General features: G+C 37.1%; 1 protein-coding gene across 5 annotated transcripts in view; it reads left to right on the top strand.

Moving 5' to 3' along the window:
• Positions 1–24,451, top strand: part of DENND4C (DENN domain containing 4C) — a 74,011-nt gene that overhangs the window by 451 nt on the left and 49,109 nt on the right. For 4 of the 5 annotated variants that reach the window (XM_042012663.1, XM_042012662.1, XM_042012661.1 and 1 more), the window contains exons 1-2: positions 8,834–8,946; positions 19,406–19,733. In XM_042012663.1, the coding sequence (XP_041868597.1) occupies positions 19,423–19,733 (311 nt within the window). In that variant the 5' untranslated portion in view covers positions 8,834–8,946; positions 19,406–19,422. Of the gene's footprint in view, positions 1–5; positions 15–8,833; positions 8,947–19,405; positions 19,734–24,451 lie in introns of those variants that run through there. The other variant, XM_042012660.1, reaches the window with a different exon arrangement.

Below are 24,451 nucleotides of genomic sequence, written 5' to 3'. Positions count from 1 at the left end.
AGGGGCCGCGGCAGGGGCAGGGGCAGGGGGCGGCCTGACAGGGGGGAGCGGGGGAGGCGGGCGAGCCGCGGGTCCAGAGCCCGCTCCCGCCTCGGGGCGCGGCGCTCCGCGGGGGAACCCCTCTCCTATCCCCGGCTACACGGCTCGTTCCTTGCCCTCGAATGAGTCCGGAGGAAACTTCCCTCCGCGCCGGACAGGCAGGGAGGCTCGGAGTGTTCCCCGGCGCCGAGTCGGTCCCTGGGAAGGGGCCCTGCCCTGCCCTGCCCCGGCAGGGCTTCTGCGCCGGGGCTCGTCCTTAACCCGCACTGCGCGGCCGGGAGGGCGGAGGCGCTTTACAATTCTATAATTATTGCCATGATAATTGTTACTTCCCCTGCTCACTTCGGGCGCGGCCGCCCCACGGGCGCAGGTGGCAGGCGCTGCAGGTGAGTCTCGGGGCAGCTCCCTCCTTAATTTCTCCATTTTCCTCTCCCATTCCATGTCCCGGCTCCTCCCCTGAGCTCTAGCCTCAGCGGATTTAACCGTTGCGGGGGTCTGTGCCGAGCTGGAGATCGTCACCGGCTGTTGGACGGGTGCTGTTAGAATAATAGGGATCGTCCTGACTAAGTCACGCTGGTATTTTGGAAGCTGGTCGTATCAGTGAGAAACTTAAAGTTCTGAAGATCTGAGAACAAGGAAAAGCTAAATGCATAACTTTTAATCAATCTGTGTTGTCATCTGAGGGTATCTGGCATGTCTTTGCTAACAGCCTGATAGCCTGTGTAGAGGAAAGGTCTGGTGATGTGCTAGGGCTTTCGTGTGTCAAATAGTGAAGAATTATTCACAGAAGCTGTCAGAAGCTTTAAATATGATGTAAGCTGATTAACTGTGTTGTTAATGCCAAACACAGTCTTCCAAAATGTTGGAGCACAACTTAATTTTTGATTCTGCAGTCTCAGAAAGTATGCAAAAACTGAACAACATTATATTGATTCTAAAGTTAATGCCAGTTCTGTACCAATCTGCTTAATGCTGTTAAGTCCTCTTCTATTGTTAAATCAAACAGGTTGTAGACATGGACCGTTGTGCTGCTGTCAAACAATGCCTGTGGCTAAGCTTTTATATCTGCATGAGGGCAGGATAAACAACAAACAGGACATTTCATTTGACTTTTTTTCTTTTTTTTTTTTCCCTGGAAGTTGTGTTAATGTGACTTCTCTAATATTTTCTTGGGTTGTTCTGAAGTTTTTAAACGTCATAGTGGTTTAAAGTTTAGGCAAATTTGAATCTCCACATGGACATATTAATAAAAAGAGAATTATTTGCTGTTAGTTTTGTTGGCCCTTTCTTTGTGTGGACCAAACATAAACTTAGTAAAAGTTTTTACATCACTCTTTTTAAGGTGGCATGTTAGAAGTTAAGGCAGTAAATGTTTTGTTCTTGTGGAAAAAAATAATGATGGAATGCAAATTACTTCATATCTGTTTGGAAAATGAAAGGATTTTTATTTGTATTTTTTTTTGAAAAGTGTCATGACCAGACTTAAGTGTTTAACCAGACTGCTAACCAACCATACTAGCCTATGTATTTCAAATCCTTTGCAGAAAGGACATAACTAAAAAACCATAACTGTCAGATAGTTTGTGAATGTTTTTCTTATGAATGTGACTGTAAGTGGCTTTTAAGATTTTTTTTTTTTTTAAAGGATTGGCTGACAGACTGCTTTTTACCGTTCCAGTGGATATGAAATGCTAATAGTGCCTTTCTGTCTTGAGCAGTGCAAGGAAGTTTAGTAGAAACCAGAAATGTAAATTAGCTTGCCTAAGTGAGTTCTGACTTCTGTGTTAAAACAGTTACTAGCACAACTGGACACCAATTACTGCTAAAATCTTAATGCTTTAATCTTTAAAAAAAAAGAAATCCTACAAGTTAAGATGGGCATTTTCTTAAATACTTATGGAGAAGTATAAGGAGAAGTATAATGTTACATTTGGCTGTTTATTCTTTGGTTAAGATTGGTCTCTCCATAGCCCAAAATAAAGTAATGACATCTTCTTGGACCATGTCTTACATATTTGTTTTCTTATTTGAAGACTGTGTGTGTGATTTCTTTCTCATCAACCTTTACATGGTTTTCATTAGAAACAAACAACCGACTCGAGCAAAATCGGAATATTAAATGTTGGTATGTATAACATCCCTCTGACTCAACATACATTAAATTCTTATTTGGAGTGACAGTGCTAATATTGTTGAAATAGAGTTCTAGAAGTGGTATCTTTTTAAGCTTGGTTCTTTTTTAGGTCTGTGTTTGACCAGTGGAGAATTGATTTTGGAATTCAATCTCTATATGCCTTAAGGACAAATATGTTCAAGTGTTCATCTTGACACACCATCTGGGTTTGCTTAAAAATACAGTAGGAGAAAAGTCTCAGTAGAATTTGGTAGGAAAGATACATCGACAAAGTTGTAAGAAGAAGGTAAGGTAGTCTTTTGACTGTTACGTCTTACTGTTAAGCTTTCAGATAAATTTAATTGGCAGCTGTAGGCATAGAGCAGTATACATAAAGGCTGGCATGGCTGGTGGTCTTCTTACTGGTTTCGTGGCCTTCTGACTGAAATAACAACAAAAAGCACCTGTAACCTCTAAATCAGGCATCTTTTTGTATAAGGGTAGCCTGCACTGTAGAAAGTTGTCTTTTTCTTCCTGAGCTTGCTAGTCATCCCCAGGCAAGGATTGCCCACCTTCAGCATGCTGCTTTCCTGGAATTCAAGATACTGAAAATCTTGGCGTAACTGAGCTGTAAAATAGTTCTTAGGGATCGTGGTCATAGTTACTAAGTTGTTTCCCATGTGACTTGCCAGATACTTGTCCATACTGCTTATTCAGATCTGTAAAATGAAAATCAGTTTGCTGCACATGCATCATGAGACCTGTTTTCCTCTTGCAGTGCTTCAAACAGTAAGCTGAATTTTTTAGTTTTTTTAATCTGCTTTGGAATTTCTGGTTTGCTACAAAAAATGATACCTCTGTTAAAGTTGTTGCCTATGGTTGTACAGAAACATGATGCTGCTTCTTTCCCATGTGATAAAATAGTAGTGTTGTTGGAAATGCTACCCCTCTGTAATGATAGTGAGAGTGTTTCATTCTGCAAATTCGTGGAGATAAAGGCTCACAGTTCTGATCTCTCTGCAAGTGGTTGTTAGAAGCCAAGTGACTTAGTTCAGGACGGGTTCTGGACTGCAACATAGTTTCTGGTGAAGTGTTACTGTTTCATGTGCAGTTAATTCTTGTGCATCTGTCACAAATGCGGGTGTATAGACTTACTTACTCTAAAGTTTCAGGAGTGCAGTTACACTGTGCTCTGCATTCCAAGCTCTGTTAGAGCAGAAAGTTTTGTCTTGGTTAGTATCTCGCTGTAGCCCTTTCTTTCTGCTTACAGGCTTTTTGAGGGTATAAATGTGGTCCTGATGTTTACTGTTTGCTTTGGCAGACAGGAAACTTGAAAACAGTTTTCAGAATTACTAAGATTATAATGATTGTCTCTGTTTAATCATGCAACTTTTTTCTTTTCTTTTTTTTTTTTTTTTTTTTTTTGAACAGCATCTCAGGGTTGTTGATAGTGAGAACAGTAAAAATGTACCCACAATTTCTTGTTGAGTGTTGGCTTGCATGTCATTAAACATTCCATTTGCTTTGTTTTGGTTAAATGCAGCGGGCCAGTTCTGCCTTACTCTGCTTTCATCTTTGCATTTAGTGACACCAGTTCCTTTCCTTTATTCTCAAAAGGTCTCTAAAGAGACTTGATGCTTTTCAAGAAAAAAACCAAGAGCCTGTGTTTCTCTGCCTAAAAGATATTAAAAATAGTGTAAATCAAGGATTGACTTGCAAATCAATTTATTCAGTTCTAGCAGCAAAAGCTGAGTTTACAATTACAAGTCTCTGGAGGAGTAGAAGGTTTCTTCATCTTGAAATGAAAGTGTTTCCCCTTTGTGAACAAAGGGCAAGTATACCAGAAAATGTAATCATTTTTCACCAAAGAGGCAAAGAACCCAATGTTTTTACTTTCTCTCTGAACTAGCTCATTTCAGTGATAGCTTTTGTCTTTATAATTAATTTCAGCCTTTGAAATGAATAAACAGAAGTCTGTTGCATACTGATGCATTCTTCAGTGCTGCTCTTCCCTTTTGCAAGTCTTTGCAATGTAGAGGAGTTGTTTGATTGCTGATAGCAAGACTTTTGGTTTTTTTCTTCCCTGTTGAGCAACCCAGTGCTGCTATTCCTGGTGTCACATAACATGGCTCCAGCCTTCGTTGCTATTCTCTTGGGAAGAAGCTATACTCTCACCCAGATAAGAAACCTGACATAGGTAGAAGTCTTGTGATTAAAATATCCTCCTGCCATGTCTATATAATTGTGTATATTTTTCTGCTTCAGGAAGGGATAAAAGCATGGTTGAAGTTGGGAGAAAGAGAACACAACTAGAGAGCAGCTACCTAGGAGCAGCATAGGAAGAAAAAGGAGTTCAAGGACTTAATTAATGTTTCAGGAAATTCAAGAACTCAAGGCATCTGTAGTTGTATAGTTAAGCCCTGAAGCTTCTGCAGATTATCCATCTTGGTCAAAGAGAAGATTACAGAATGGAAAAATAAAGTAAAATGCTGAGTCACAGCAATAGATTATTCATTTGGTTACTCTAATCTTCAAATATGGAAACCAGTGTGGCCAGTTCTCAATAGCTGATCAGTCAGCTGTCCTTGGAAATAGCAGCAGCAGTTTGCCTGCACTACAGTCATTTGTACCTGTGCTTTCACTGCTGAGCATGAAATCTCATAATAACATTTTAAGTAATTAATGATCCTAGTGAGAATGTAAAATTCTGGGTATCTAGGTGCAAGTGGCAGGAAATTGTTGGTTTTGAAGGTAATAGGAGTTTAAGTATGCTGAGGTGGATTTTTTTTTGAGGCATAGATAATACCTTTTGGAGGCTTCCTTGAAACAAATCCTAAAAAGTAAGCTGTGTCTTCACCAGAGGAAATACTTTCAAGGAGGTGGATAACCTGAGAAATATTTAATGTATGTAAAACATATGTGTCTTGTACCTGTTAAGATGCTGAAACTGCCAAAGTTGTGACTGAAGAGCAATACTGACAGAAGTTAATTTTTGCCTAGGGAGACTGTTGCTAGCTTTCTTCTTCCCCTGTTATCCACCACCTTCTTTTTAGGGGGTAATTCCCAATGAAAGCCTAACTTCAGGTGTCCTAAGTTACCAGCTGAAGCTCCTCTTCCAATGCCTGTAGAAGGAATCTGGGAAGGCTAACCCTGTGAGGTTTAGTTTTCTGAACAGGTGCCACATACATTTAAGATTTGGATTTGGCTGGAGCAGGAAGAGTACAAGTACTTTTATTACAAGGTTTCAAAGTCACGAAACCACTGTGATGTGGTTTGCTAATGCTTTGCACTTTGCCTCTCATTGGTCACATCCAGGATTGTTTTCAGTTCTGAATATTAAAAAGTCAGCAAGACATAAAAGACAAAACTTTAACTGCATAATTTATGTTACTGTTTTCTCAAAGTTTTGCTGAAACCAGAAAAAGCGAGTCTACATGTTTCCTGTACAATGTTTATTTGACTCAAAGTGAATTCTTGCAGTTAGAATCATCAGTGAAAGAGTTGAATTTTTTCTGGCCTTAAATTCTTGCTTAACCTTGGGGACACATCCTTCCTTAGCTTTTTTTCTTTTCACGTTTTGTTATGTCTTAGTAGTAAATAAATAAGTAGTAATTCTCCCTGTACAAGACTGTTTGTTTTGTTTGTGAATAAAGTATAAACTTACCATTAAAGTTTTCCAGTACTAATCAACAATGTAGGTAGACCTGGAGTTGTACTGGTATAAGAAAATCTCAAGCCATAAGTAGAACAGATTTTGCAAGCCAAAAATTTGTTTTGCTAGTGGGGGTGTACTTTCACAGAGGCTTATATTTGAATACCTATATGACTCTGAAGAGCAGAATTCTGTTGTGGACTTGTGGTTATGTACAGTTCTAGGAATAAACCAGACATACCTTACACATAATAAAGGGAGGAGTATGTTGTTCAGGATTGGGTAGACAAAGTAGCAAGTTCACCTTTGAAAAAAGGCATGGTACACAAACTTTCTTAAAAGAAACCCTTGCTTTCTTAAAAGACAGTGTCATTTCAAACTCTGATACATATACTTTGCTGCATTTTTCCTTTGAACTTTGTTTTTAGAAATCTACCCGTAAGATAATTATATGTGAAAGCCTGAAGTTCTTTTGGGTTACAGTGACTCATTCACTGTGAATGCAATGACTAATGTGACATTTCAGTGTATTTTAAAGAAAACAGAACAAATCCTATTCAAAGACATTTACAGCTTTTTTCTTCTGTGAGATTCAGATGTACAGTATATGCACTGTACATCTCAAAACCTCTTCTTAGTCTTTTTGATCCAACTGATTCTGCCAGGAATAAAAGGTCTTATTTACTCAGTCACTCCTCTAATTTTGTACTGTTTTTCTAGTTATATTAGTGCCAGATGATTCACAGATCTGAGGAGGGAAACGGCTTTGATCCTCTAATTGTCCGTTGTACCTTTTTAAAAATCTCACCATTAACTCGAATGCTTTCTGGATTGAATGTCTGAGTTGAAATACTTTGCATTTGGGTTGTCCAGGTTGTTAAGTGTAAAAGTAGTATCACTCCATTCATATTCCTATTCATATTGTCTGTATGGAGCATTGGTACTGCCCTAGACTTGGCAGAGGAAGAAGGAATTAAAAAAAAACAATGTAAGGGACTAAAACTATCATAGAGGACAGGATTATGCCCTCTCTTTTGAGCAGGGACTAAAATGATGGTAGCCCACCTCTAAGGTAAATCCTCTAACTCCACAATTGTCATCCCACCTGTCCCTTCCAAGAGCCAGTAGTATGTTAAAATTAAAGGAGGAAAATGAGAATGTTCCACTGCTGTATACTCGGGAGCATATTGTGTGGACTGGGATAGGTGTCTGGCTTTTTGGTGGTTTTGGTTGGGTGGCTCGTTTTTGTTTGTTTTTTGTTTGGTGGGGGAAGGCTTGAAGGGTTTGTTTTGGTGGTTTTGTTTTTTTGGGGTTTGGGGTTTTTTTGGTTTGTTTGGTTTTTTTGTTTTGGTTTGGGTTTTTTTTGCAAAGGAGGAAGTTGTGAATTCCACTTCACTCTGTGCAGAGAAATGAATGTAGGGTGTCTCAAACATTTTGTGCATGCCACAGCAAATGAGCATGGGGGCTGTGCTGTTTTGTAAGTCATGTGGGATCAGATCTTGGGATGTCAAAAAAATTTGGAAAAGTCTGAGATCAGTTCTCTGGGTAAATCAAATAAATTCATTCCTAATTGGTTAAATTGGAAATAGGAATGTTAACAATTGTGAATTGTATCCATGATAGTCATAGCCTGCTTTAGGAAACCAGGGTTTTTTATTTTAAACATTACTAAATCAGTTACTAAATCAAGAAATATATTGTGTGTCAAAACAGTAAAAAAGCCACAAGAACATGCATGAAGAAGATCTTAAATACAGAGACAAAGGCATGTGTTAAATTATAACAGAAATTAATGATATGCTCTTCGCAATGATTTGACTTCCTTTACTGCCTAAAATCTGTACCTTTTATCCCAGAAAATCAAGTTCCCTGTAACTGTTTTGTCTGAGAACTCCACTGTGTGTTAAGTAATACAGTATAGGTATTTTGAATATCATATGATGATATTAAAAGCACGCTCAAAAATAGGTATAATGTCAGACCTCACGTTTATCATGTCTGGTGCATGCTAGCACTTCATGACAGAGAATCTCAAGCTTGCTACCCTTGATAGCTTTTTTTCATGTTTGAGGAAACTGTTTATTGATACATACATCTGTATAAGTAGTACACTGCTGCAGCTTAAGACTAAAAGCATGAATATTCTAACTGCTGTCAAGTGTGTGGTTTGGACTTAATTTTAAGATGTCTTGGCAAACGAGAGTTTCTTAATGAGGAGTTGGCAAGAGGATTAAAAGACAGACTTCTGAAGTGTTAATAAGCTCCCACCAAGCTTGAAAAGCAGCTGAGGAAGAATGAAAATGCTGACATGAAGCCAAGTGGTTTGAGGCTGGTATCATAGGCCAACCAGAAATGGGAATCATCCCCTTGATAGGCACGAAAAGTGTTCAGTGAGATGGGGATAGGCTGCGAGGCTCTGAATGTATCAATGAAGCAGCCTGTGTTTGGTATGGTGGAGCTGTCAATGAAGAGACCTACAGAGAAGAAAGATGTCTTCCTTCAGTGGTGGTTTTTTACCGAAAGATAAAATGAGGAAAATAGTGTTCTTCAAAACCAGTGAGTGGGTTTTTCACTCTGGTTTTGTAGAGCATTTAGATGATGATTTCAAGTGACATATGGCTGATGGTGTTGCAGATGTTTAGGAGAAATCAATTCAAACCATGATTCTATGATCTGGCATATCTCTGTCTGTGGAGATGCTGGCAAAATAATTTCAATGTTAATATTTAACTATTTCAGTGCCTAGTAGATCAATAAGAAAAAAAATATCTCTGATTCTTATAGCTTACTCAGAGCAACCCCTCGGGTGAATTTGAAACACCATTCTTTCTTCTCTCCTTTGACATCTCAAAACCAGGTTATAGTCCCCACTCACCCCAACCAAAAAAGGGCACCAAAATACCTACAGAAAGCAATCTAGGAGATTGGACTCCTAGAAGAAATTTAACCACTGGACTTTTTGTCTTTTGACTTTTTCTTTGCTGTTTTGTTTTTGTTTCAGGCTACTATATTTGGCTTTTTTCCAAAGGAGTTTCCAATTACAGAAAGAGTTCTCTAACAAAGAATGTTTCCAGGGCAGCAGATGTTTCACTCATTACATAATACTGAGCATGGCTAACCTTTAAAGCTTTCAAATGGGGCAGTAAGTGCATTTTATAAAGTACTTTTCTTGCTCTGAGAACTATGTTGTTGTTATTATTGTTGTTGTTAAATTTTCTCTTTTGAACTATTTTCTTTGCAGTCTTTGGAGTAGTTGCCATCTTCTATTATGTGAAAGAACAGTTTGGGTACAACACTGATGAAACAAGATTAAACTGGTTTATTAAATGAGTGTAGCTGGACTGCTTGCTGATTATCATTCTTCCTGTCTTGTATCTTTTCCATTTCTGTTTTCTGTCCTTGGCAGTGGAACTTAATTTAGTGGTACCAAACCTGCCTTCATTGATTCCAGCTACTTCTCGAGACTGTGTAGGTCAGTTGGCCTCACATATCTATAACTGCTCCAATTTTTATACCATTGGACAACTTGAAATTACTGTTCAATAGGAAAACTTAAGCTGTTGATTATTAATATGGTAGAATTAGCCTAGAGAGTCTGGAGTAGGTTGGGTATTTCTTAGATCTAGGGGTTTTTTGGTTTGGGTTTTTTTTTCCCTCCACTTAGAATTTTTCTGAGGGGCAAATTTTCAGACTCCTGAGTGTCCTGGATTACAGGGTCCATTAATTTAGAGATATTTTCAGCCATTTTTAATTCATAAGTAGCTATTCAACTTGCTGTCACAAAACTTTGCTTCTGAAAGCTTTGTTATTTTTGATACAGGCGTTTATATCATCACATCATTGCCCCACTGTTTTGTAGCAGTGGTAACTGGTTTTGCTGGCAATCAGAAAAAAATCAGACTAAAAGCACAATTCTGCTTCTTAAGACAGAATCCTAAATTGTTAGTAGATTTCTTCTGTGTCTTTTCTGACTAATTTTAATTTATTAAATATAAAGCTGAAAATTTTTGGCTAGTTTCCTCACTTCCTCTGGTAACCTTTGCATACAGGACAGAAAACCATAGCAAATGCAAAGAAAATTCAAGGTAGTGGGTAACAATAATGTATTTTGTTTAAGGCCAAGTGTTCTCCATTTTTTTCTAAACCATGTCTGAAAAGCTGTAAGACTTCTCAGCAACAAAATTGATGTGTAAGTGGCAAACTGTATATGAATGAGAAAACTAGAGATTTATTGCTATGTAGCAATCACTTATTACAATACTGGATTTTCAGAGTCAGTTTATTTCATCACCACGTCTTCTTCTTGGGATGTACACTTTTGCATCATCTCTGAGCCCATGGTTTGAAACTGGAAAGGAAGTCTGTATTGGAAGAATACAGACACCTGTTTCCCCTTACATGGATGGTGTATTTGTTAGTGGCTCTCATGAAAATGTTAGTAAGAAATTGCCAAAGAGAGACCCCAAACACCTGTTCTAGTCAAGTTTTTTAAAATTGTGGTTGTCTTTAGTCATTGTAGGAGTTACAGATAAAGGGTGAAGAAGATCTTTGCATTTCGGACCTGTGGTGCCAGTGTTTGCTGTTTGGGTTCTAACTATGGTAATGTGATGTTAAGATTTATTTATTTAATCAATTTATAGAATACAGGTTGTTTTTCAGTATTAACTGTACAACTATATTTGACATACCAAAAGTTTAATGCACAAGTGATTTTGTTCTCAGACGTTCACAGTCTGCAGAACTCTGGTGCTCTTAGAACTGTTTTTTGTACAGGTGGAAAGGAAAAAAAAAGCCCTGCTGTTTCATTGAATTGTTTCCAGGCTTGGTGCCTTCGCTTCCATGGGAATTGCTTACCTGAGGTCATTTGCTATGATACTTCTTATTTCGTACTGTAGTGCCCTGATCTGTTTGGAATGTTTTAGACAACTTTACCATCAAGCCTGGTTATATGCATTTTATGCCTGATTTTCATGTTCATATGCAATCAGAAAACAGTCTGGTACACAAACAGCAACTACAGAGTCAACTTTTTTTTTCTTTGCATATGTGCAAATTTGTGACAATTTATCTATCTGATGTAAAAAGCCAGTTTAGATTATTTTCAGTACCAGACCTTGATACAAGTTATATTCTGAGGTTCAATTAACTCAGTCCTAGGTCATCCTGTAGGAATGCTTCATTAAAATGTAACTGGCTAGCTTTTTATCTTTCACCTTGTCCTTAAGTTTATTTTTCCAATGTTAGAGGCCTCTATAAGATAATCACCATGTAGGTTGTAATATGTTTCAGTTGTGCAACTACAACATTCTCAAATGTTTACTTGAAAACTGCTAGGAAGGAATGGTCCTGTATTTGCATATATGCATGTTCAGACCAAAATGCAGGTGACATCCAGCCATTCCTGTTCCACAGCTGGTTGTGTTAAGACAGGTAGAAGGTGGGCAGTATATCTCTGAAGTTATTTTTGCAATTCCGGTTTTTCTAATGCTCATGTGATTTAGTCAAGTGACTGTAATTGAAACTTTGTTTAATAATTTTCGTTATAATCTGATATACAATCTAAAAAAAGGAAATCTTTACAAACATTTCTAATAATTTTTTTCTCTTGCTGTTGACTGACTGGCTAATAGTTTGTGGACTATGTTTTTTTTCTATTTTAACCCTGTTCAGTACTAATGGTATGCTGGAAGTAATGTCACCTTACCTTGTCTTTTGTTGTGGGGTGTATATGTGCGTGTGTATATAGATGCACTTCATATTCTTACACGTTGTAAAACGTGCTTCAGAGAACTTATATATAGACATGTCTGTGTGACTTCCCTGTGTGCTGCAAGTGCCATTTTAAGTGTTTGATAACCTCCTTGCTCACTAACTCCTCCTGAACTCACTTTGTGGAATAGTCTAGTTTATAATATTCCATTCTGTAGTAGTTTTCAGTTATCTGTAACGTACATGCAAGGTCTGATTTCTGCTGTGAAAGTGAAGTGCATAAACTGGAGTTGCCCACTTATCTGAGTAGAAATGGGTTTGCTTAAAAGGGAGCATGATATGGGCAAGCATATTGATGCAAGCAATAGCAGGGAAGGTATGCTGAAACACACAAGCGATTGGAGTGCCAGCTGCAGTATGTTCTGGCTGTTAAATGGTAACAGAGGTGACTGTTTGCACTTGCTGTGTACATTTAAGCACTTGCTGTGTACATTTAAGCCTGTGTGGGTACATGAGTGTGTTAGAATCATAACTGTGTTTCGTGTTTAGCAAAAAAAACCACCAAAAAATCCAGTATATAAAGTTTTGATTGCCAGGTATAGTCTATAGTTGTGTTCCTTTCTGCTTTTCAAAGTCATTTCAAGCATCAGCTTCTTGAAATCTGGTTACACAGAGACAAAAACTGAGGCAACTAGAACAAGAACAATCATGCAGATTTATTGAATACAGTTAACAATGAGAACCACCTTCACTGTGTTCTTTTTGTAGCTGTGGAATACAGCTAGGAAATAAAAAAAAAAAGAGCCAAAGGTAGCACTGTTGTTGATGTATTTCACTAACGTGAAGTTTTAAAAAATCATATTCATAGTATTAGTACTAACCACTATATCCAGTAATATTTTCAACCCTTTAGCATTGTATTTAGATTTGATTTTTATGAACGATCCTAGAGACAAAAGTTTTTAAGTGTCCAGATCCTCACTGCTGATAAACTTGCTAAGTTCAGGTCTTCGAGTTCTACTTTCTCTTGCCCCACATGATTAAACTTTATTGTTCTGATTTAGGATCACCTGTTTGATCTGCGAACATTGGTCTTTTTTAATCATCTGTCATCATCTTTTTCTTCCCACCAGCTTTGTCATGCCATTATCTTTACCACTGTTGTGAAATGCTAGATGGAGATTTTTTTTTAGGCCTGTAGTCACAGCATAAGGTGCAACAATTTTAAACTTAAAGAGGGTGGTTTAGATTGTACATATGACATAGTGAGGGTGGTGAGTCACAGGTTGCCCAGAGAATCAGGGTGTCCAGACTGTGGATGCCATATCCCTGGAAGTGTTCAAGGCCATGTTGGGTGGAGCTGTGAGCAGCCTGCTCTAATGGAAGGTGTCCCTGCCCATGGCAAGGAGGTTGGAACCAGAGGATGTATAAGGTCACTCTGCTCCCAGCCCAAATCATTTTGTGATTCTGATATTTGAAATGTGTTTAGAAGAAAGAGGGACAAGCTGAAGGCTTAATGCAGCCCAGTTGTATCTCTTTGCTGGGTATGACAGTGATTTAACTTTTTCAAACATGTCTTTAAAGGCAATTACAAATCTTGTTTTCATTTTTTTGTCTCTTCAGCTTTAACAGATAGCTCATACTGTTTATCTCAACAAGCATGCTATCTTGCTTGTTACTTAATGTGCCTATCCAAGGTGTATGTGCATACTATGTAATACTTTTAATGTGTTTTAAGGGACACTTCCAAATTCACTGATTAAAAGGAATTCTTCACTGGTTCTTTTGTTATAAAATAAAGATTTAGCTGGCATCAATGAAGATTCTTTTATACAAAGGGAAATCATATTGTTCTTCACTTCCTTCACCAATAGTGCTATTTAATCTCAGTACAGGATACAATGGTCTGTGTGATTAAAGAATAAGATAACTCCCTTCTTTAGCACTCCAGGGAAAGTTTGTTTCTGTATTTTCAGAATCTGTATACCCTTTTTCTCTTCTGATGAATTCACTGGAAATAATAGAGAAATTGCCTCTATAAAGACTTGGTCACGTAGCTGTATTTCTGTATTGAGTAGTGAGGTGCCTCACAGTGTTATCTATGAAGTTTTTCCTAGGGCAGTGGTTGAGAAACATAATGCTTCTCTCTTACTCAGATTGTAGCCAGTAAGTTTTCCAAGTCTTGCAGATGACCTCCAAATGCACTGTCTTCTGTCTATTCAGACAGAAGAATTCTCTCTCAAATTAGCATAGCAGATTCAGTTTTTTCAGGGATCTTTAGGTCAGTTAATTTTAAAAGTAAATGTCAAAGCACAGTGCATGTGCATTTTTTAAACTTCTTTACTGCCAATAGCCAAGTATAATTCACTTGCAAAGTTAAAGATCTGTGGAGAAGCCCTGAGTTAATTTTAACATCTACCTTGCTTAAAGCTTTAACTGTGGAGGCTGTTTACAAAATAGATGTTTCAACCACAGTGAACAAAAAGTGCTGAAGTTATTCTTCAGTCTGGAAATAAAACTTATTTCCTATGCAGTCTGGTTACAGAAATATTTCTAGTTATGAGGGAAAGAACTCATCTGAGTTCTTCAGTCAGCTGTGTATGCATGCTACAGGCTTCCACACAGCAAGTACTTTGTAAGTAGTAGTTTCCACACGTTGTAGTTTGTGGGTAACATCAGTATGTGAAAGAAGATGCAAGTTTAGTAAATTGCAGTGTCATGTTAGCCATTAATCACTTACGGACATTTCTGCCTTTTCAGGTAGTAGGGTGCTTACTGAAGTGGAAATACAAGGTTTTTTTAAGACCAACTTGATTTTTTTCTCAGTAAAGCTATGCTAGTTGGCCTCCTGAGCCCTGTGCTGGGTTTTTTTGAGAACATGTGAAGTTAGCACTCCAGTTAGAAGGGAACTGAAAAAGTACCTCTTGGTATCCACACACACTCTGGACATATGTTTATTTTACTGGTTTTGTGCATTGAGATACCAGCATTTGTGACATTACTCTCCAGGAGCTGAAAGGAGCAAGCTATTACTCAAGGACTTGCCTGCACGTAAGCCTTAAAACCGGCTATTTCTGAATCCAGGTCTTATTTTTACTCTGGACTGAGTACATACATACATACAGTTTGCCAAGAATGCCGCCTTCTTGTTAGTTTAAGGTGTTAGTATTTGTATGTAAATTGTCAGATTGTTTGTAATAAATGCTTGGTTGCTTCTGTATGCAGTTTTGCAAAGCTTATGTTTCCTTTTCTTTAGAACACTTGTCAAAAACTGCATTTATCTGTACCATTTTTTTGTATATTTATGCTGGTTTTCTAGCCTAATTTTAGAGGATAATTTGACACTTTACAGATTTTTAGAATCTAATTGGTGCTTTAGAGACTAGTAAATAACTAAACCAATTTCTAACATTGTAATTTTTTTCAAAATCTATAAAAACTATAAAAGTGGAATCCTTTTCACCAAGGCAATTTCCTTATGAAATCTCTCCTTAAGAAAGGGCAGTGACCTTTGTGAAGATAATAGCAATTAACTATATTTTGATAGAACTTTATGAAGAATTATAAAATTGCATTTTGATTGTGAGAAAGGCTATTGTATTCTTAAAGCAGCCAGCCTTAAATGAACTGTGGGAGAGAACATTTTGTCATATTTCTGGCATTTAGCTTTGAAAAGATGTTATTTTCTTCACTCCTGCATATTTTTGCTAAACAAATCTTGTCTTAGGCTAGTTGTACTAAGTGCCTTAAAGTGTGGTCTGTGCTGGCTGGTTTTGTTTTTCACCTACAAAACTAATTACTGCCTGTGGGAATTCCTTTTAGAAAAACATGGGGGGTTTAAAAGTGCATCTTTTATTCCTTCATTTAAAAAAATACTTTTGGTCCTAAACTGCTCACAGCAAACTTTCCTTATGAGGACTATGAATGAATTGGAAAACTAACTTCACTTAAATAGTTTTTTCATAACCCTTGTGAGTCCATATGGACACTGGGGTTTGTAATTCCTGGAACAGTATTGCTCATGTTCTTAAAATGGAATTCCCAATTTTTGTTTTCAGTTTATTTGGCTCAAAATTAAGTACCTTGTAGACTTCAAAACAACATCTTTCATGGAACTTTTATGTTGACTTTTTTTTCAATATATCCTGCATTGTCATCATCCAACATTAAGATAGCAGTGTTTAGTTCTAGAATTTTTTTTTTTTTTTTTTGTATTTAGGTTTTTTCCTGCAAGAAAACACACTATTGTGTGTTACAATAGAAATCCCAATATTTTCTAAATGTTGTGTTTTTCTGTTAGTCTTGTGCTGTGCAGAACTGTGCTCATAGAAAACAGACAGAGGACAGTAGCTTTTGAAGTTATTCTCGGGAAAAGTTGCCGTGATAAAACTTAGGATAGATGGTCTCGTAGAAGAATGTTTGTTCCCTTGTCTATTAAGAGGAGCAATGTTCATACTTGTTCTTGTGTGAGTCATCACAAAAATAATGGAAAATAACAGTGGATTCATCTTGTTCCCCACTAATCTTATGGTTTTTTTTTTTTTTTCCTGCAGTTCAGAAGGCAGAGTATTCTTGGACCTGATGAATTCTGCTGTTTCTATTTGTAGTGGTGGCTATCTGCTAATTCTTTGTCTATTTATGTTTCTAAAACTGTTGCATTAGTGAAGATCACTATGGCTTAATTAAGAACTTTTACTTTCAGGTCTCTTTTGAGTGATCCTGTTGCTTTAAATCTTTCTGAAACTGGAGAACAAATTCCTGAAGAGCTGACTTGCAGTGCTTATTTGAAACCTTACTTATCCTTGTGGAAAAGGAACTGTTTTGAGAGACTCAGAACATTTTGAAAAACTCACTAAATGTTGTGCTGACATACAATGCTTTTGTGCCAAGTTTCTCAGCTGAGTTGTCTGGTGACTCTGACTTTTGCCTGCCACATATTACACAGAGTTTCTATGAAGTAAAACATAGCCATGGCTAAGAGAAAAATGTAGTATGATAGATACAAGTGTATGCTCCTTAGCAACTAATTGCTACAGTTTTATTGATCCCCACTGATGAAAATTTAGGAATGGATTTTCTTCATTTGCGTTCTAATCCTCCAAATCTTAGTATTGACTTTTTCAGGTGCTTTTAAATTTTCCTCCCTCTGTTCTCCCAGGAAAACTAAGTTCTCCCTTTAAAGCATATTTGAGGATAACATTAGTGCAATTCCAGGAACTCGAGCTGTGATTAAAATACAAACTCTTGTGGGATTTTTGACGTATGCTGTTATTGTTACTGGTTTTCTTTTTTCCTGTTCTGTGTGCTAAAAGTAAATGTAGGCCATGATTTTATTGTTGCATTGAGAAAACACAATACTGAGCTGTGTGAACGTCACCCAGTTACTAGAAGTCTGGAACATTTAACAAACGTTTTGGGTTAAAAAACCCCAATACTATAGGATGCCAACCATTTTCCTGTTTTTATCAGCTTTTTCCAGTTATTCGATTTCACTTCAAACAGTATTTTACAGATTGCAAGATACTCTAGCTCAGGACTTTCTTTTAAGAGGAGCAGAGAGTGGTTTGTTTATTTCTTATTTCCTTCTTTATTTTAATAATTCTCTGAACAATTCCGAGCATCTGAGAGGCAAAATGAAACATTTTAGACTTTGCAGTTTTATGATTAATCCAGTATAAGTCAGTGCTGCTGCTGAAAGGGTCATACTGCTACTGCTTTTGTGCTGACACAGGCAATGGCTGGAGAACTGCTCTGGTTGAACACTAAGCAGTCTCTGCCAGGTTAGCATTCATCCAGAGCCATTTCTTGTTCTAATTCATTATGTGGTTGCACAAACTGTAGTTCCGGACAGAAGCAAAGGTGGAAATGAGCAGTGGCAGTGTGAGAAGGGATCTCTTAACTGAAGCACCCGTTTATAGAGATGCAGGCACTCACCCTGCATTTCTTGCTGATTTGCTTAGCTGTAAGGCACTTTATTGCTGATTTCATGCTTTTTGTGACAGTAAAGATAAACTGATGCAAGTTTTGTACCTAAAGGTGATAGGAGCTTCACAGGTAGCTATGGCTCTGGAGTAATTTCCTTGTTCTTCAGGAGACCTAGGCACCTGAAGAATGAGGAAATGACACCCTGACATTTGCATAAACCTTTTATTGTTCCTGTTGATATGGCATCCATATGTTTTAGGCATAAATCTAGTCACATAAATAACTGTCCCATAGCTTTCTCCTCTGCAGGAGAGCCAAACTCTTCTGTGCCTATGTATGGATTGCCCTACAAAAGTTTTTGAGAGAACGTTGTAGTGACAGTGTGAAAAGCATTATGGGAAGATATTTTAAAGGGTGCAGGTACATTTCCTTTCAGGTTTGAAGGGATTTGAAAAGGTGATATTTCAGTGTAAGAAAATAAAAACTGTAGTTGGAATATAGAGGTACAACAAATTTGCATGAAGTTATTTCCCCTCCATTCCCAAATTTGTTGTCATGTTACAGTAGCTTGCAATATAGTGTTTGGCACCCGAGTTGCATAATCTTATGCTAAAGTTTTGTAGTAAATATGCAGGATGGATAAGTGATTTTTGCCTCAGATGGTACTTAGTACACTAATTATCAATAGTCTTAGAAATCTTGTGTGCTGTGAATATGGAAAATACTTTTTCAATATAATGTCAGTAAGAAAGAGCAGGATAAGAACAGGAGCGTAAATCAAGTTGCAGGGAACAGTGTTATACTGCCTTCACCAAACCACCTTTCTGTTAGCAGAGGCCAGTGTTTCTGCAGTTCCCAGACCTGGGCATTCTGAATACAAGAAACTTCTCTGTTTTGGTGGTAATACCTATGAACCACCACTCCTTGGTGGGTGGGACCTTGGAAGCCATGGCAGTCTTGTTTTCAGAGATGGGAACCAGACTTCCATTACTCATTAACTTTTTATATGGGATTCCCAGAAATCTGGTGATGGAAACAAAGGGATCTAGAAGAACGTGGTCCCTAGCTACCTGAAAGTTCATTGCTTGACTGCTACTGTTTAAATATGTCTTACTCATCTTGTAAATATAAAAAAAATTAATGAGATTTATGTGCTTGAAATAGTACTTGAGGTACTTGAGCATAGGCTGTCAGCTAGGTTTGTTCTTAATAGAAACTTATGTTTTACTGCTTTAACATCATATGCTTAGTGAACATCGGTGGTGTTGGGAGAACAACTCTTTCCAGGTCTGGAATGTGAAGCTGAGCAGTGATGAATACTGTCTGATCAGCTGACGAAATGTGGGTTTGGATGTGTGATTTTTGTAAATGATTTCCAGATGTTACAGTCGCCAGCTGAATGTCTCAAGACTGCACTGTTAGGTTTAAGTTATAAAACAAAATGGATGCAATGTGCAGAGGATAAAGTGGTGAACCTGTACTTGCAATTGTTCTCTCTCTGTCCAAAAAAAAAAAAAAAAAAAAGACAACGTGATTCTGTGGTCAAATTGCTCACAAGTAATGGCATAAAAATAGGGATGCTTTTAGATTGGGATACCTACATTAAGTTATAGCCTGTGAAGGGCTTGGACAGTTTAATAGATAACACAAAGCAATTTTCTATGTAGCTGTTGTGTTAAGAGCTTTGAGTGAGATCCTTTATCTCACTTAAAACTTCCTTGTGTTAAAACATGACTGCTGTGATGCTAGAACTGAAATCCGATTACCCTCAGTATCTTTCAGTATCTTTTTTGAGCAGCAAAAGTCAAAGTTTGTTTTGCAGTATCCCTAGAATTTTACTGAACTCTGTATATAAGAATTTTACTATTTGCAAAAATTTTTTCATAAGTTCTAAATCCTGATAGTTGTTGAGAGAGGTTTGAGTTTGAAAGCAGAGTGTTCGATTTCTCTCTCTTTCCTTTCCCTAGGAAGTACTGACATAGCCATGATAGAAGACAAAGGTCCGCGAGTGGCTGACTATTTCGTGGTGGCAGGGCTCACTGATACAGACACAGCAACCCTCCTGGACCAAGAAATAAGCCGACATGAAACAAAGTCAACTGGTCCCAAGGCTCCAATTACTGACATTGCTGTGATAATTAAATCAGCTGGTGAAACTGTCCCAGAGGGATACACCTGTGTTGAAGCCACCCCTACAGCCCTCCAAGCCAACTTAAACTATGGAAGTCTAAAGAGTCCTGAACTTTTTCTTTGCTACAGGAGAGGCCGGGACAAACCACCTCTTACTGACATCGGGTGAGATTTCTATTGCTGATGAGTTCCTCTTTCAATAATGATAAAATCTTACTCTTCATAGAGGATGGTGAAAACAGATGTGAGAAAAATTCTTAAAAAGTACTGTCTGTATTGCTTATTGTGTGTTTTCATATCGAGTAGGTCAAATGAAGTGTCAGTCTTCTAGTGAACTTGTCTTTTTAAAATTAATGATAATGTTTTAGTTTAAAAGATGGGAGAGAGCGATGAAGCTGATAAAATACGAGAAATTAAGTTCTCTGCTGCAGTTTTATGAAAGATGATAGAACAACACAGAATTCATTTATGTAGTCCAAATCCAGAAACATTAACATGCTTAATCTGAAAATTTATTACTTCAGAAGTCAAAAATTACCACTTTGTGGAATTCACTTTAATGCTTATGGTAAAAGACACAACTTTAAAATGTATAAGGGTGTTGTAGAACTACTGTGGATATAATGAGAAAGATAAAAGAGCATGGTTGTGGGGTGCTGTTACAATTATGGCAAAATAGAGTGTGTATTTTTCTCCCTACTTAGTAAATAAATAGCAAAGAGTAAGTATCATGCATCTATATATACACTATAATAATTTTAGTTATTTCATTTATCAGTTTAAATGCTTGGACATAAAGCCTACGTACTCTGGTTTTGACCTACTATTTGAGTGCCTGCTGACAGTCAGGGTTCAGTCAGGGGGAGACTGATAGGGAAATCTTAGTAATGAAAGCAGCTCCCTGGTAAGACAGTTCACTCTTAAGGGTTATAGTTCAAGCTGTATAATTAAGCTGGTACATTCTAATTTCTGTTCATCTTGATCATCAAAACTACATTCTAATAGTCTTCTTAGTCTTAGTGAAGCTGTGATTTTTAACATAATCTTTTCTCATGTGATTGACTGGCACTGCAAGAAGAGACGCTACAGTGTGAAGTTATATTTTGAATGATTTGTTGAACTTCAGTAAGTTCTAGCAGAAGGAAGAATTTCTATAGGGAGTGTTTCCTCAAAGGAATTCCTGAACAATCAGTCTTCAGCATGTGCCTTTAAGGAGGCAACTTGGCTAGCATATGTTTATTTCGTGTCTCCTACAACCTTAGGAGCTTGAATTCTTGGGAAAACATTGTAAATGAAATAGGCAAGTAGTTGGCTAAGATGGTGGTATTTGGCAAATAGTATTTATTCTGTATTTGTTGTAGACAGATCTAGTTAGGGTGTCACACCTAACACGTCATGACCTAACACGTCATGGCAGTCTTTTCTCTCTGAGCAATGATGCGTATTCTCCCCCTGCTGTTCCCCCTGCTTTGCAACTATGTGCAAGAGATGGTTAGAGCAATCTTTTTCTTCTTTGTTTTTTTCTGTGAATCCCAGAATTCCTGTGTGTTCAAATAAAAGTAGAGTTCAGGCAAGAGATGCATGTACAGTCTGAAGGCTAATTTATGCTGTTTTCTACTATTTTATTCAAGAACCAATGTGAAAGAATATTTTACCTTTCAGCCTGTCTGACATGCTGAGTGAACTTAATATGTAGAGGAAGCGTACATCCCTTGAAAGGATGAAATGCATACTCTTATGTCAGAGTTGTTAGTATGTGTATAAAATTGAGTTATGTCATAGTTGGAGCATTCAAGTGACTCTTGATAAATGCTTGTGTCTGTGTATTTCTTTCAGTGTTATTTTTAGGGAAAGTAGTTAAACAAACGTTGTTTGGAAAAGATGGAGATAGGGACGTGCTCTACTGTTTGTCTGCCACTGTCCTTGTGTTCAGTATTTCCGCTCCCTCCATCCTCGTTGCTTTCTATTTGTCCACTGCTTGTTGAGTCTAAGTGTCTGTAAGTTGCCAGAGTGAATTTCTGCTGCAGTTACCTACTTGCATATAGTTAGGCCATGTGCCATGCCTCTGGGTATTACATTTCCTAGAATTAAACAGATTAATTAGTTGGAAAAAATATCAGTTGGAAATTAGTTGGGAAAACAAAGGTCTGTTCTTAGGATAAAAGGTCTCTAGGGTCATTTTCCTACATGTAGCTGTAAAATTTAGTATCTTAAGCTTGTATGTCTATGAAATAATTCAATTACTGTCATTCTGTTACTTTTCTCACCAGTTTTTTTGCTGATGTTCCAGAAGTAGATGAGAACTGAGATTTGAAATCTGTCGGTTTAGGTGCAGTGAGACTTTCAAACAAAATCTCACCTCTCTTTGTTTTACACGTGAGTTAGGAACCTGTTAGAACTCCAGCACATCTTTCTTACATGGAAGAAAACCTGACAGAAAAATGGTTTTTAAAGTACAAGTGGTTTTGCAATTCACAACATTTAGTATAGAAAAGGAAGAATATCAGAATTCTTGTCTGAGGCAGAGGTTCTTGTAATACCAAGTAATGCAAAAGTTAGGTAATTTGCATTGTGTGAGTAAAGAAATTCTGATTTTTTTTTAACTTTTTTTTTTTTTTTTTTTTAAACTGGTATGGGAAACTTTAGTTTGCTTAGGGATTCTGTGCTAAGGACCCATGTGATCCTCTATGCCTGATTACTGAAAATGTCTGCAGGCATATCGATTGAACAAATGATGTTCTTTACTAGAGATGTATTTAAAAAAAAAAATGAACTCAAATTTCAAGAAGGATAATAGAAACTGGAAGATGTTCTTAGCAGTCAGTATCTTCCACTGTTCCTTAATCCCACCACTGTGACGACTGCAGCTGGGTGTTTGGAACATCTTAGGATAATAATGATGAAACTAATAACTTGTTTGTTCAGACAAATAATACTAGAGGTGACAGTAGAAATAAAAGATAAATCAGTCTTTTCCCTTTGCTTGATCCACCACTTTTCTGACCTTCCTAGTGCTTACAATATTTATATAAGTTCCTTTATTATTCAATACTTGCAAAATGAGAGAGGAAGAGGAGTTATAAAGGCTTATTTTGCATAAGAACTGTGAGAGACAGAATTTTGTTTGGAGCTAGAGAAGGAGGAGTCAAACTGGACACCCCTAGACAAATGCAATTCACAGAAGTCTGACTGTTTTGACATGGTTTTCCAGAAGCAAAGTTTTCTATGTTTTAAGGTTTTTAGTTCAACAGCCACGAGGTTGTATTTCTTCTTTCTAAACTCTATTCCCTGATGCATTGAAGTATACTTTAAATCAGTAAAACTGGGCGTGAGAGAACTTCCGCGTACAATGTCAAACAGTCTTACAATGAGATCATAAGATTCTTTTAGTCTTTCTTGCAAAGAAAGGACCTAACATCTAGAGGAAACTGGTTGGGATTTTGCTTGAAATGAAACTGTATTGATGTTGATAAAATAGTGTAGCAAATAATGTCATCCTAAGATCAAGACCAAACTGTAAACATAAAGAAGCAGGAAACAAGTCTAACCATGATCAGTACTAATTAATCAAAGGCAGACACTTGGAAGTTGAAACAAGTAGAAGTAAACTTACCCTGTCAGGGAGGACATTGTATATACAGGGTGTCATGTTCAGTATTTCATGCATCACTTCTGAATGTTTTCTCTGAATCATTAAAGCCATTGTTTAAATGGAGTGATTCATGGGTGGTGGCATTCTTCTGTTTGCTTGCAGATACAGCATCATACTGTAAGTTCAGAACTATGCATGAGGTTAGGAAATGGTGTGGGTTTAATAATACTTCTCTAGTGTACGTGTAGGGGTGCATGTTGCTTTCATTTTCTTTTTTGTTTTGGTGAGAGGTCACCCCACTGATAAAATCTTGAGCATTTAAAGTACATTTCTTAGAATACTTGTAAACTTATTAAACTGAACTGCTGGAACAGTCTGATTAATGCCATGTTCCTTCTCATAAGCTGGCAGCTGACAAATGTTTCTGGAATAATTTTATATTTTTGATTTTATTTAAAATACATGAAACTGAAATAAAACTGAACTGGAACTTTTATTGGAGATTGCTCTGTTAGTTATTTTCTTCTGATAAATGTAAGACAGTGATGTGAAGAGTTCATGTAAACTCCTTATGCACAATGGACGTCACCTGAGAGCTGCCACCATTATAGTTGTTGGGGTTCTGTTTTGTTTGAGGTCTCTTAACTTTATGGAGGAGGTAACCCAATAAAAGGACAAAATACATGTTCTTCCAGAACATTACATAGTTTAGAAGTAGTTCAATTACATGTACTTTCGTATCTTGAACCAGTAGGTAGTGTATTAACACTAATGTTGCAACTTGGAAATGCTGGTATTAGGCTGGTTTTGAACCTGAGACTACACATTGTTTTAAACGTACCAAGTCTGATGATCAGAGTCTTTACAACTGAAACAATTGTTGAATATTACTGTCCTTCATGAATTAGTTGAATAAATTGGCAGCCTGGTAGCTACGTTAATATAGTCCCAATTCATGCGATTTCTTTGCTTTTTTCAAATATTCTAGGACTGTAATTTGTCATCAATACTCTGAACAAGATATATGTTTGTTCTGTTGAATCAGAATAAACAGTAATATTTGTGCTTTCCAATTTAATGATGGGAAGAGTATTTGAGTAGCTTTGAAAGTTTTAATTTTTTGTATTCTAAGTTTATATTTTTTTAAAGGTCTGAGAATTTTTGGATGTGAAAGAAGACTCTTTTTTAGCTTAGACACATGACTTTTTCAAGTTTTCAAAAACATACTTAGTAGTAGTCTGTCAAACATTTAACCAAAGGTATTTTGGGGCAGTAAATATGTATTGTCTGG

This window comes from Corvus kubaryi, unplaced genomic scaffold (genome assembly GCF_017639235.1).
Source record: "Corvus kubaryi isolate FWS band 111438036 unplaced genomic scaffold, C.kubaryi_AGA036_p1.0 split1-37296, whole genome shotgun sequence".
Classification (NCBI taxonomy): Eukaryota; Metazoa; Chordata; class Aves; order Passeriformes; family Corvidae; genus Corvus; species Corvus kubaryi.
The sequence above is the reverse complement of the archived record's forward strand: the minus strand, read 5'-3'. Positions and strand labels throughout refer to the sequence as shown.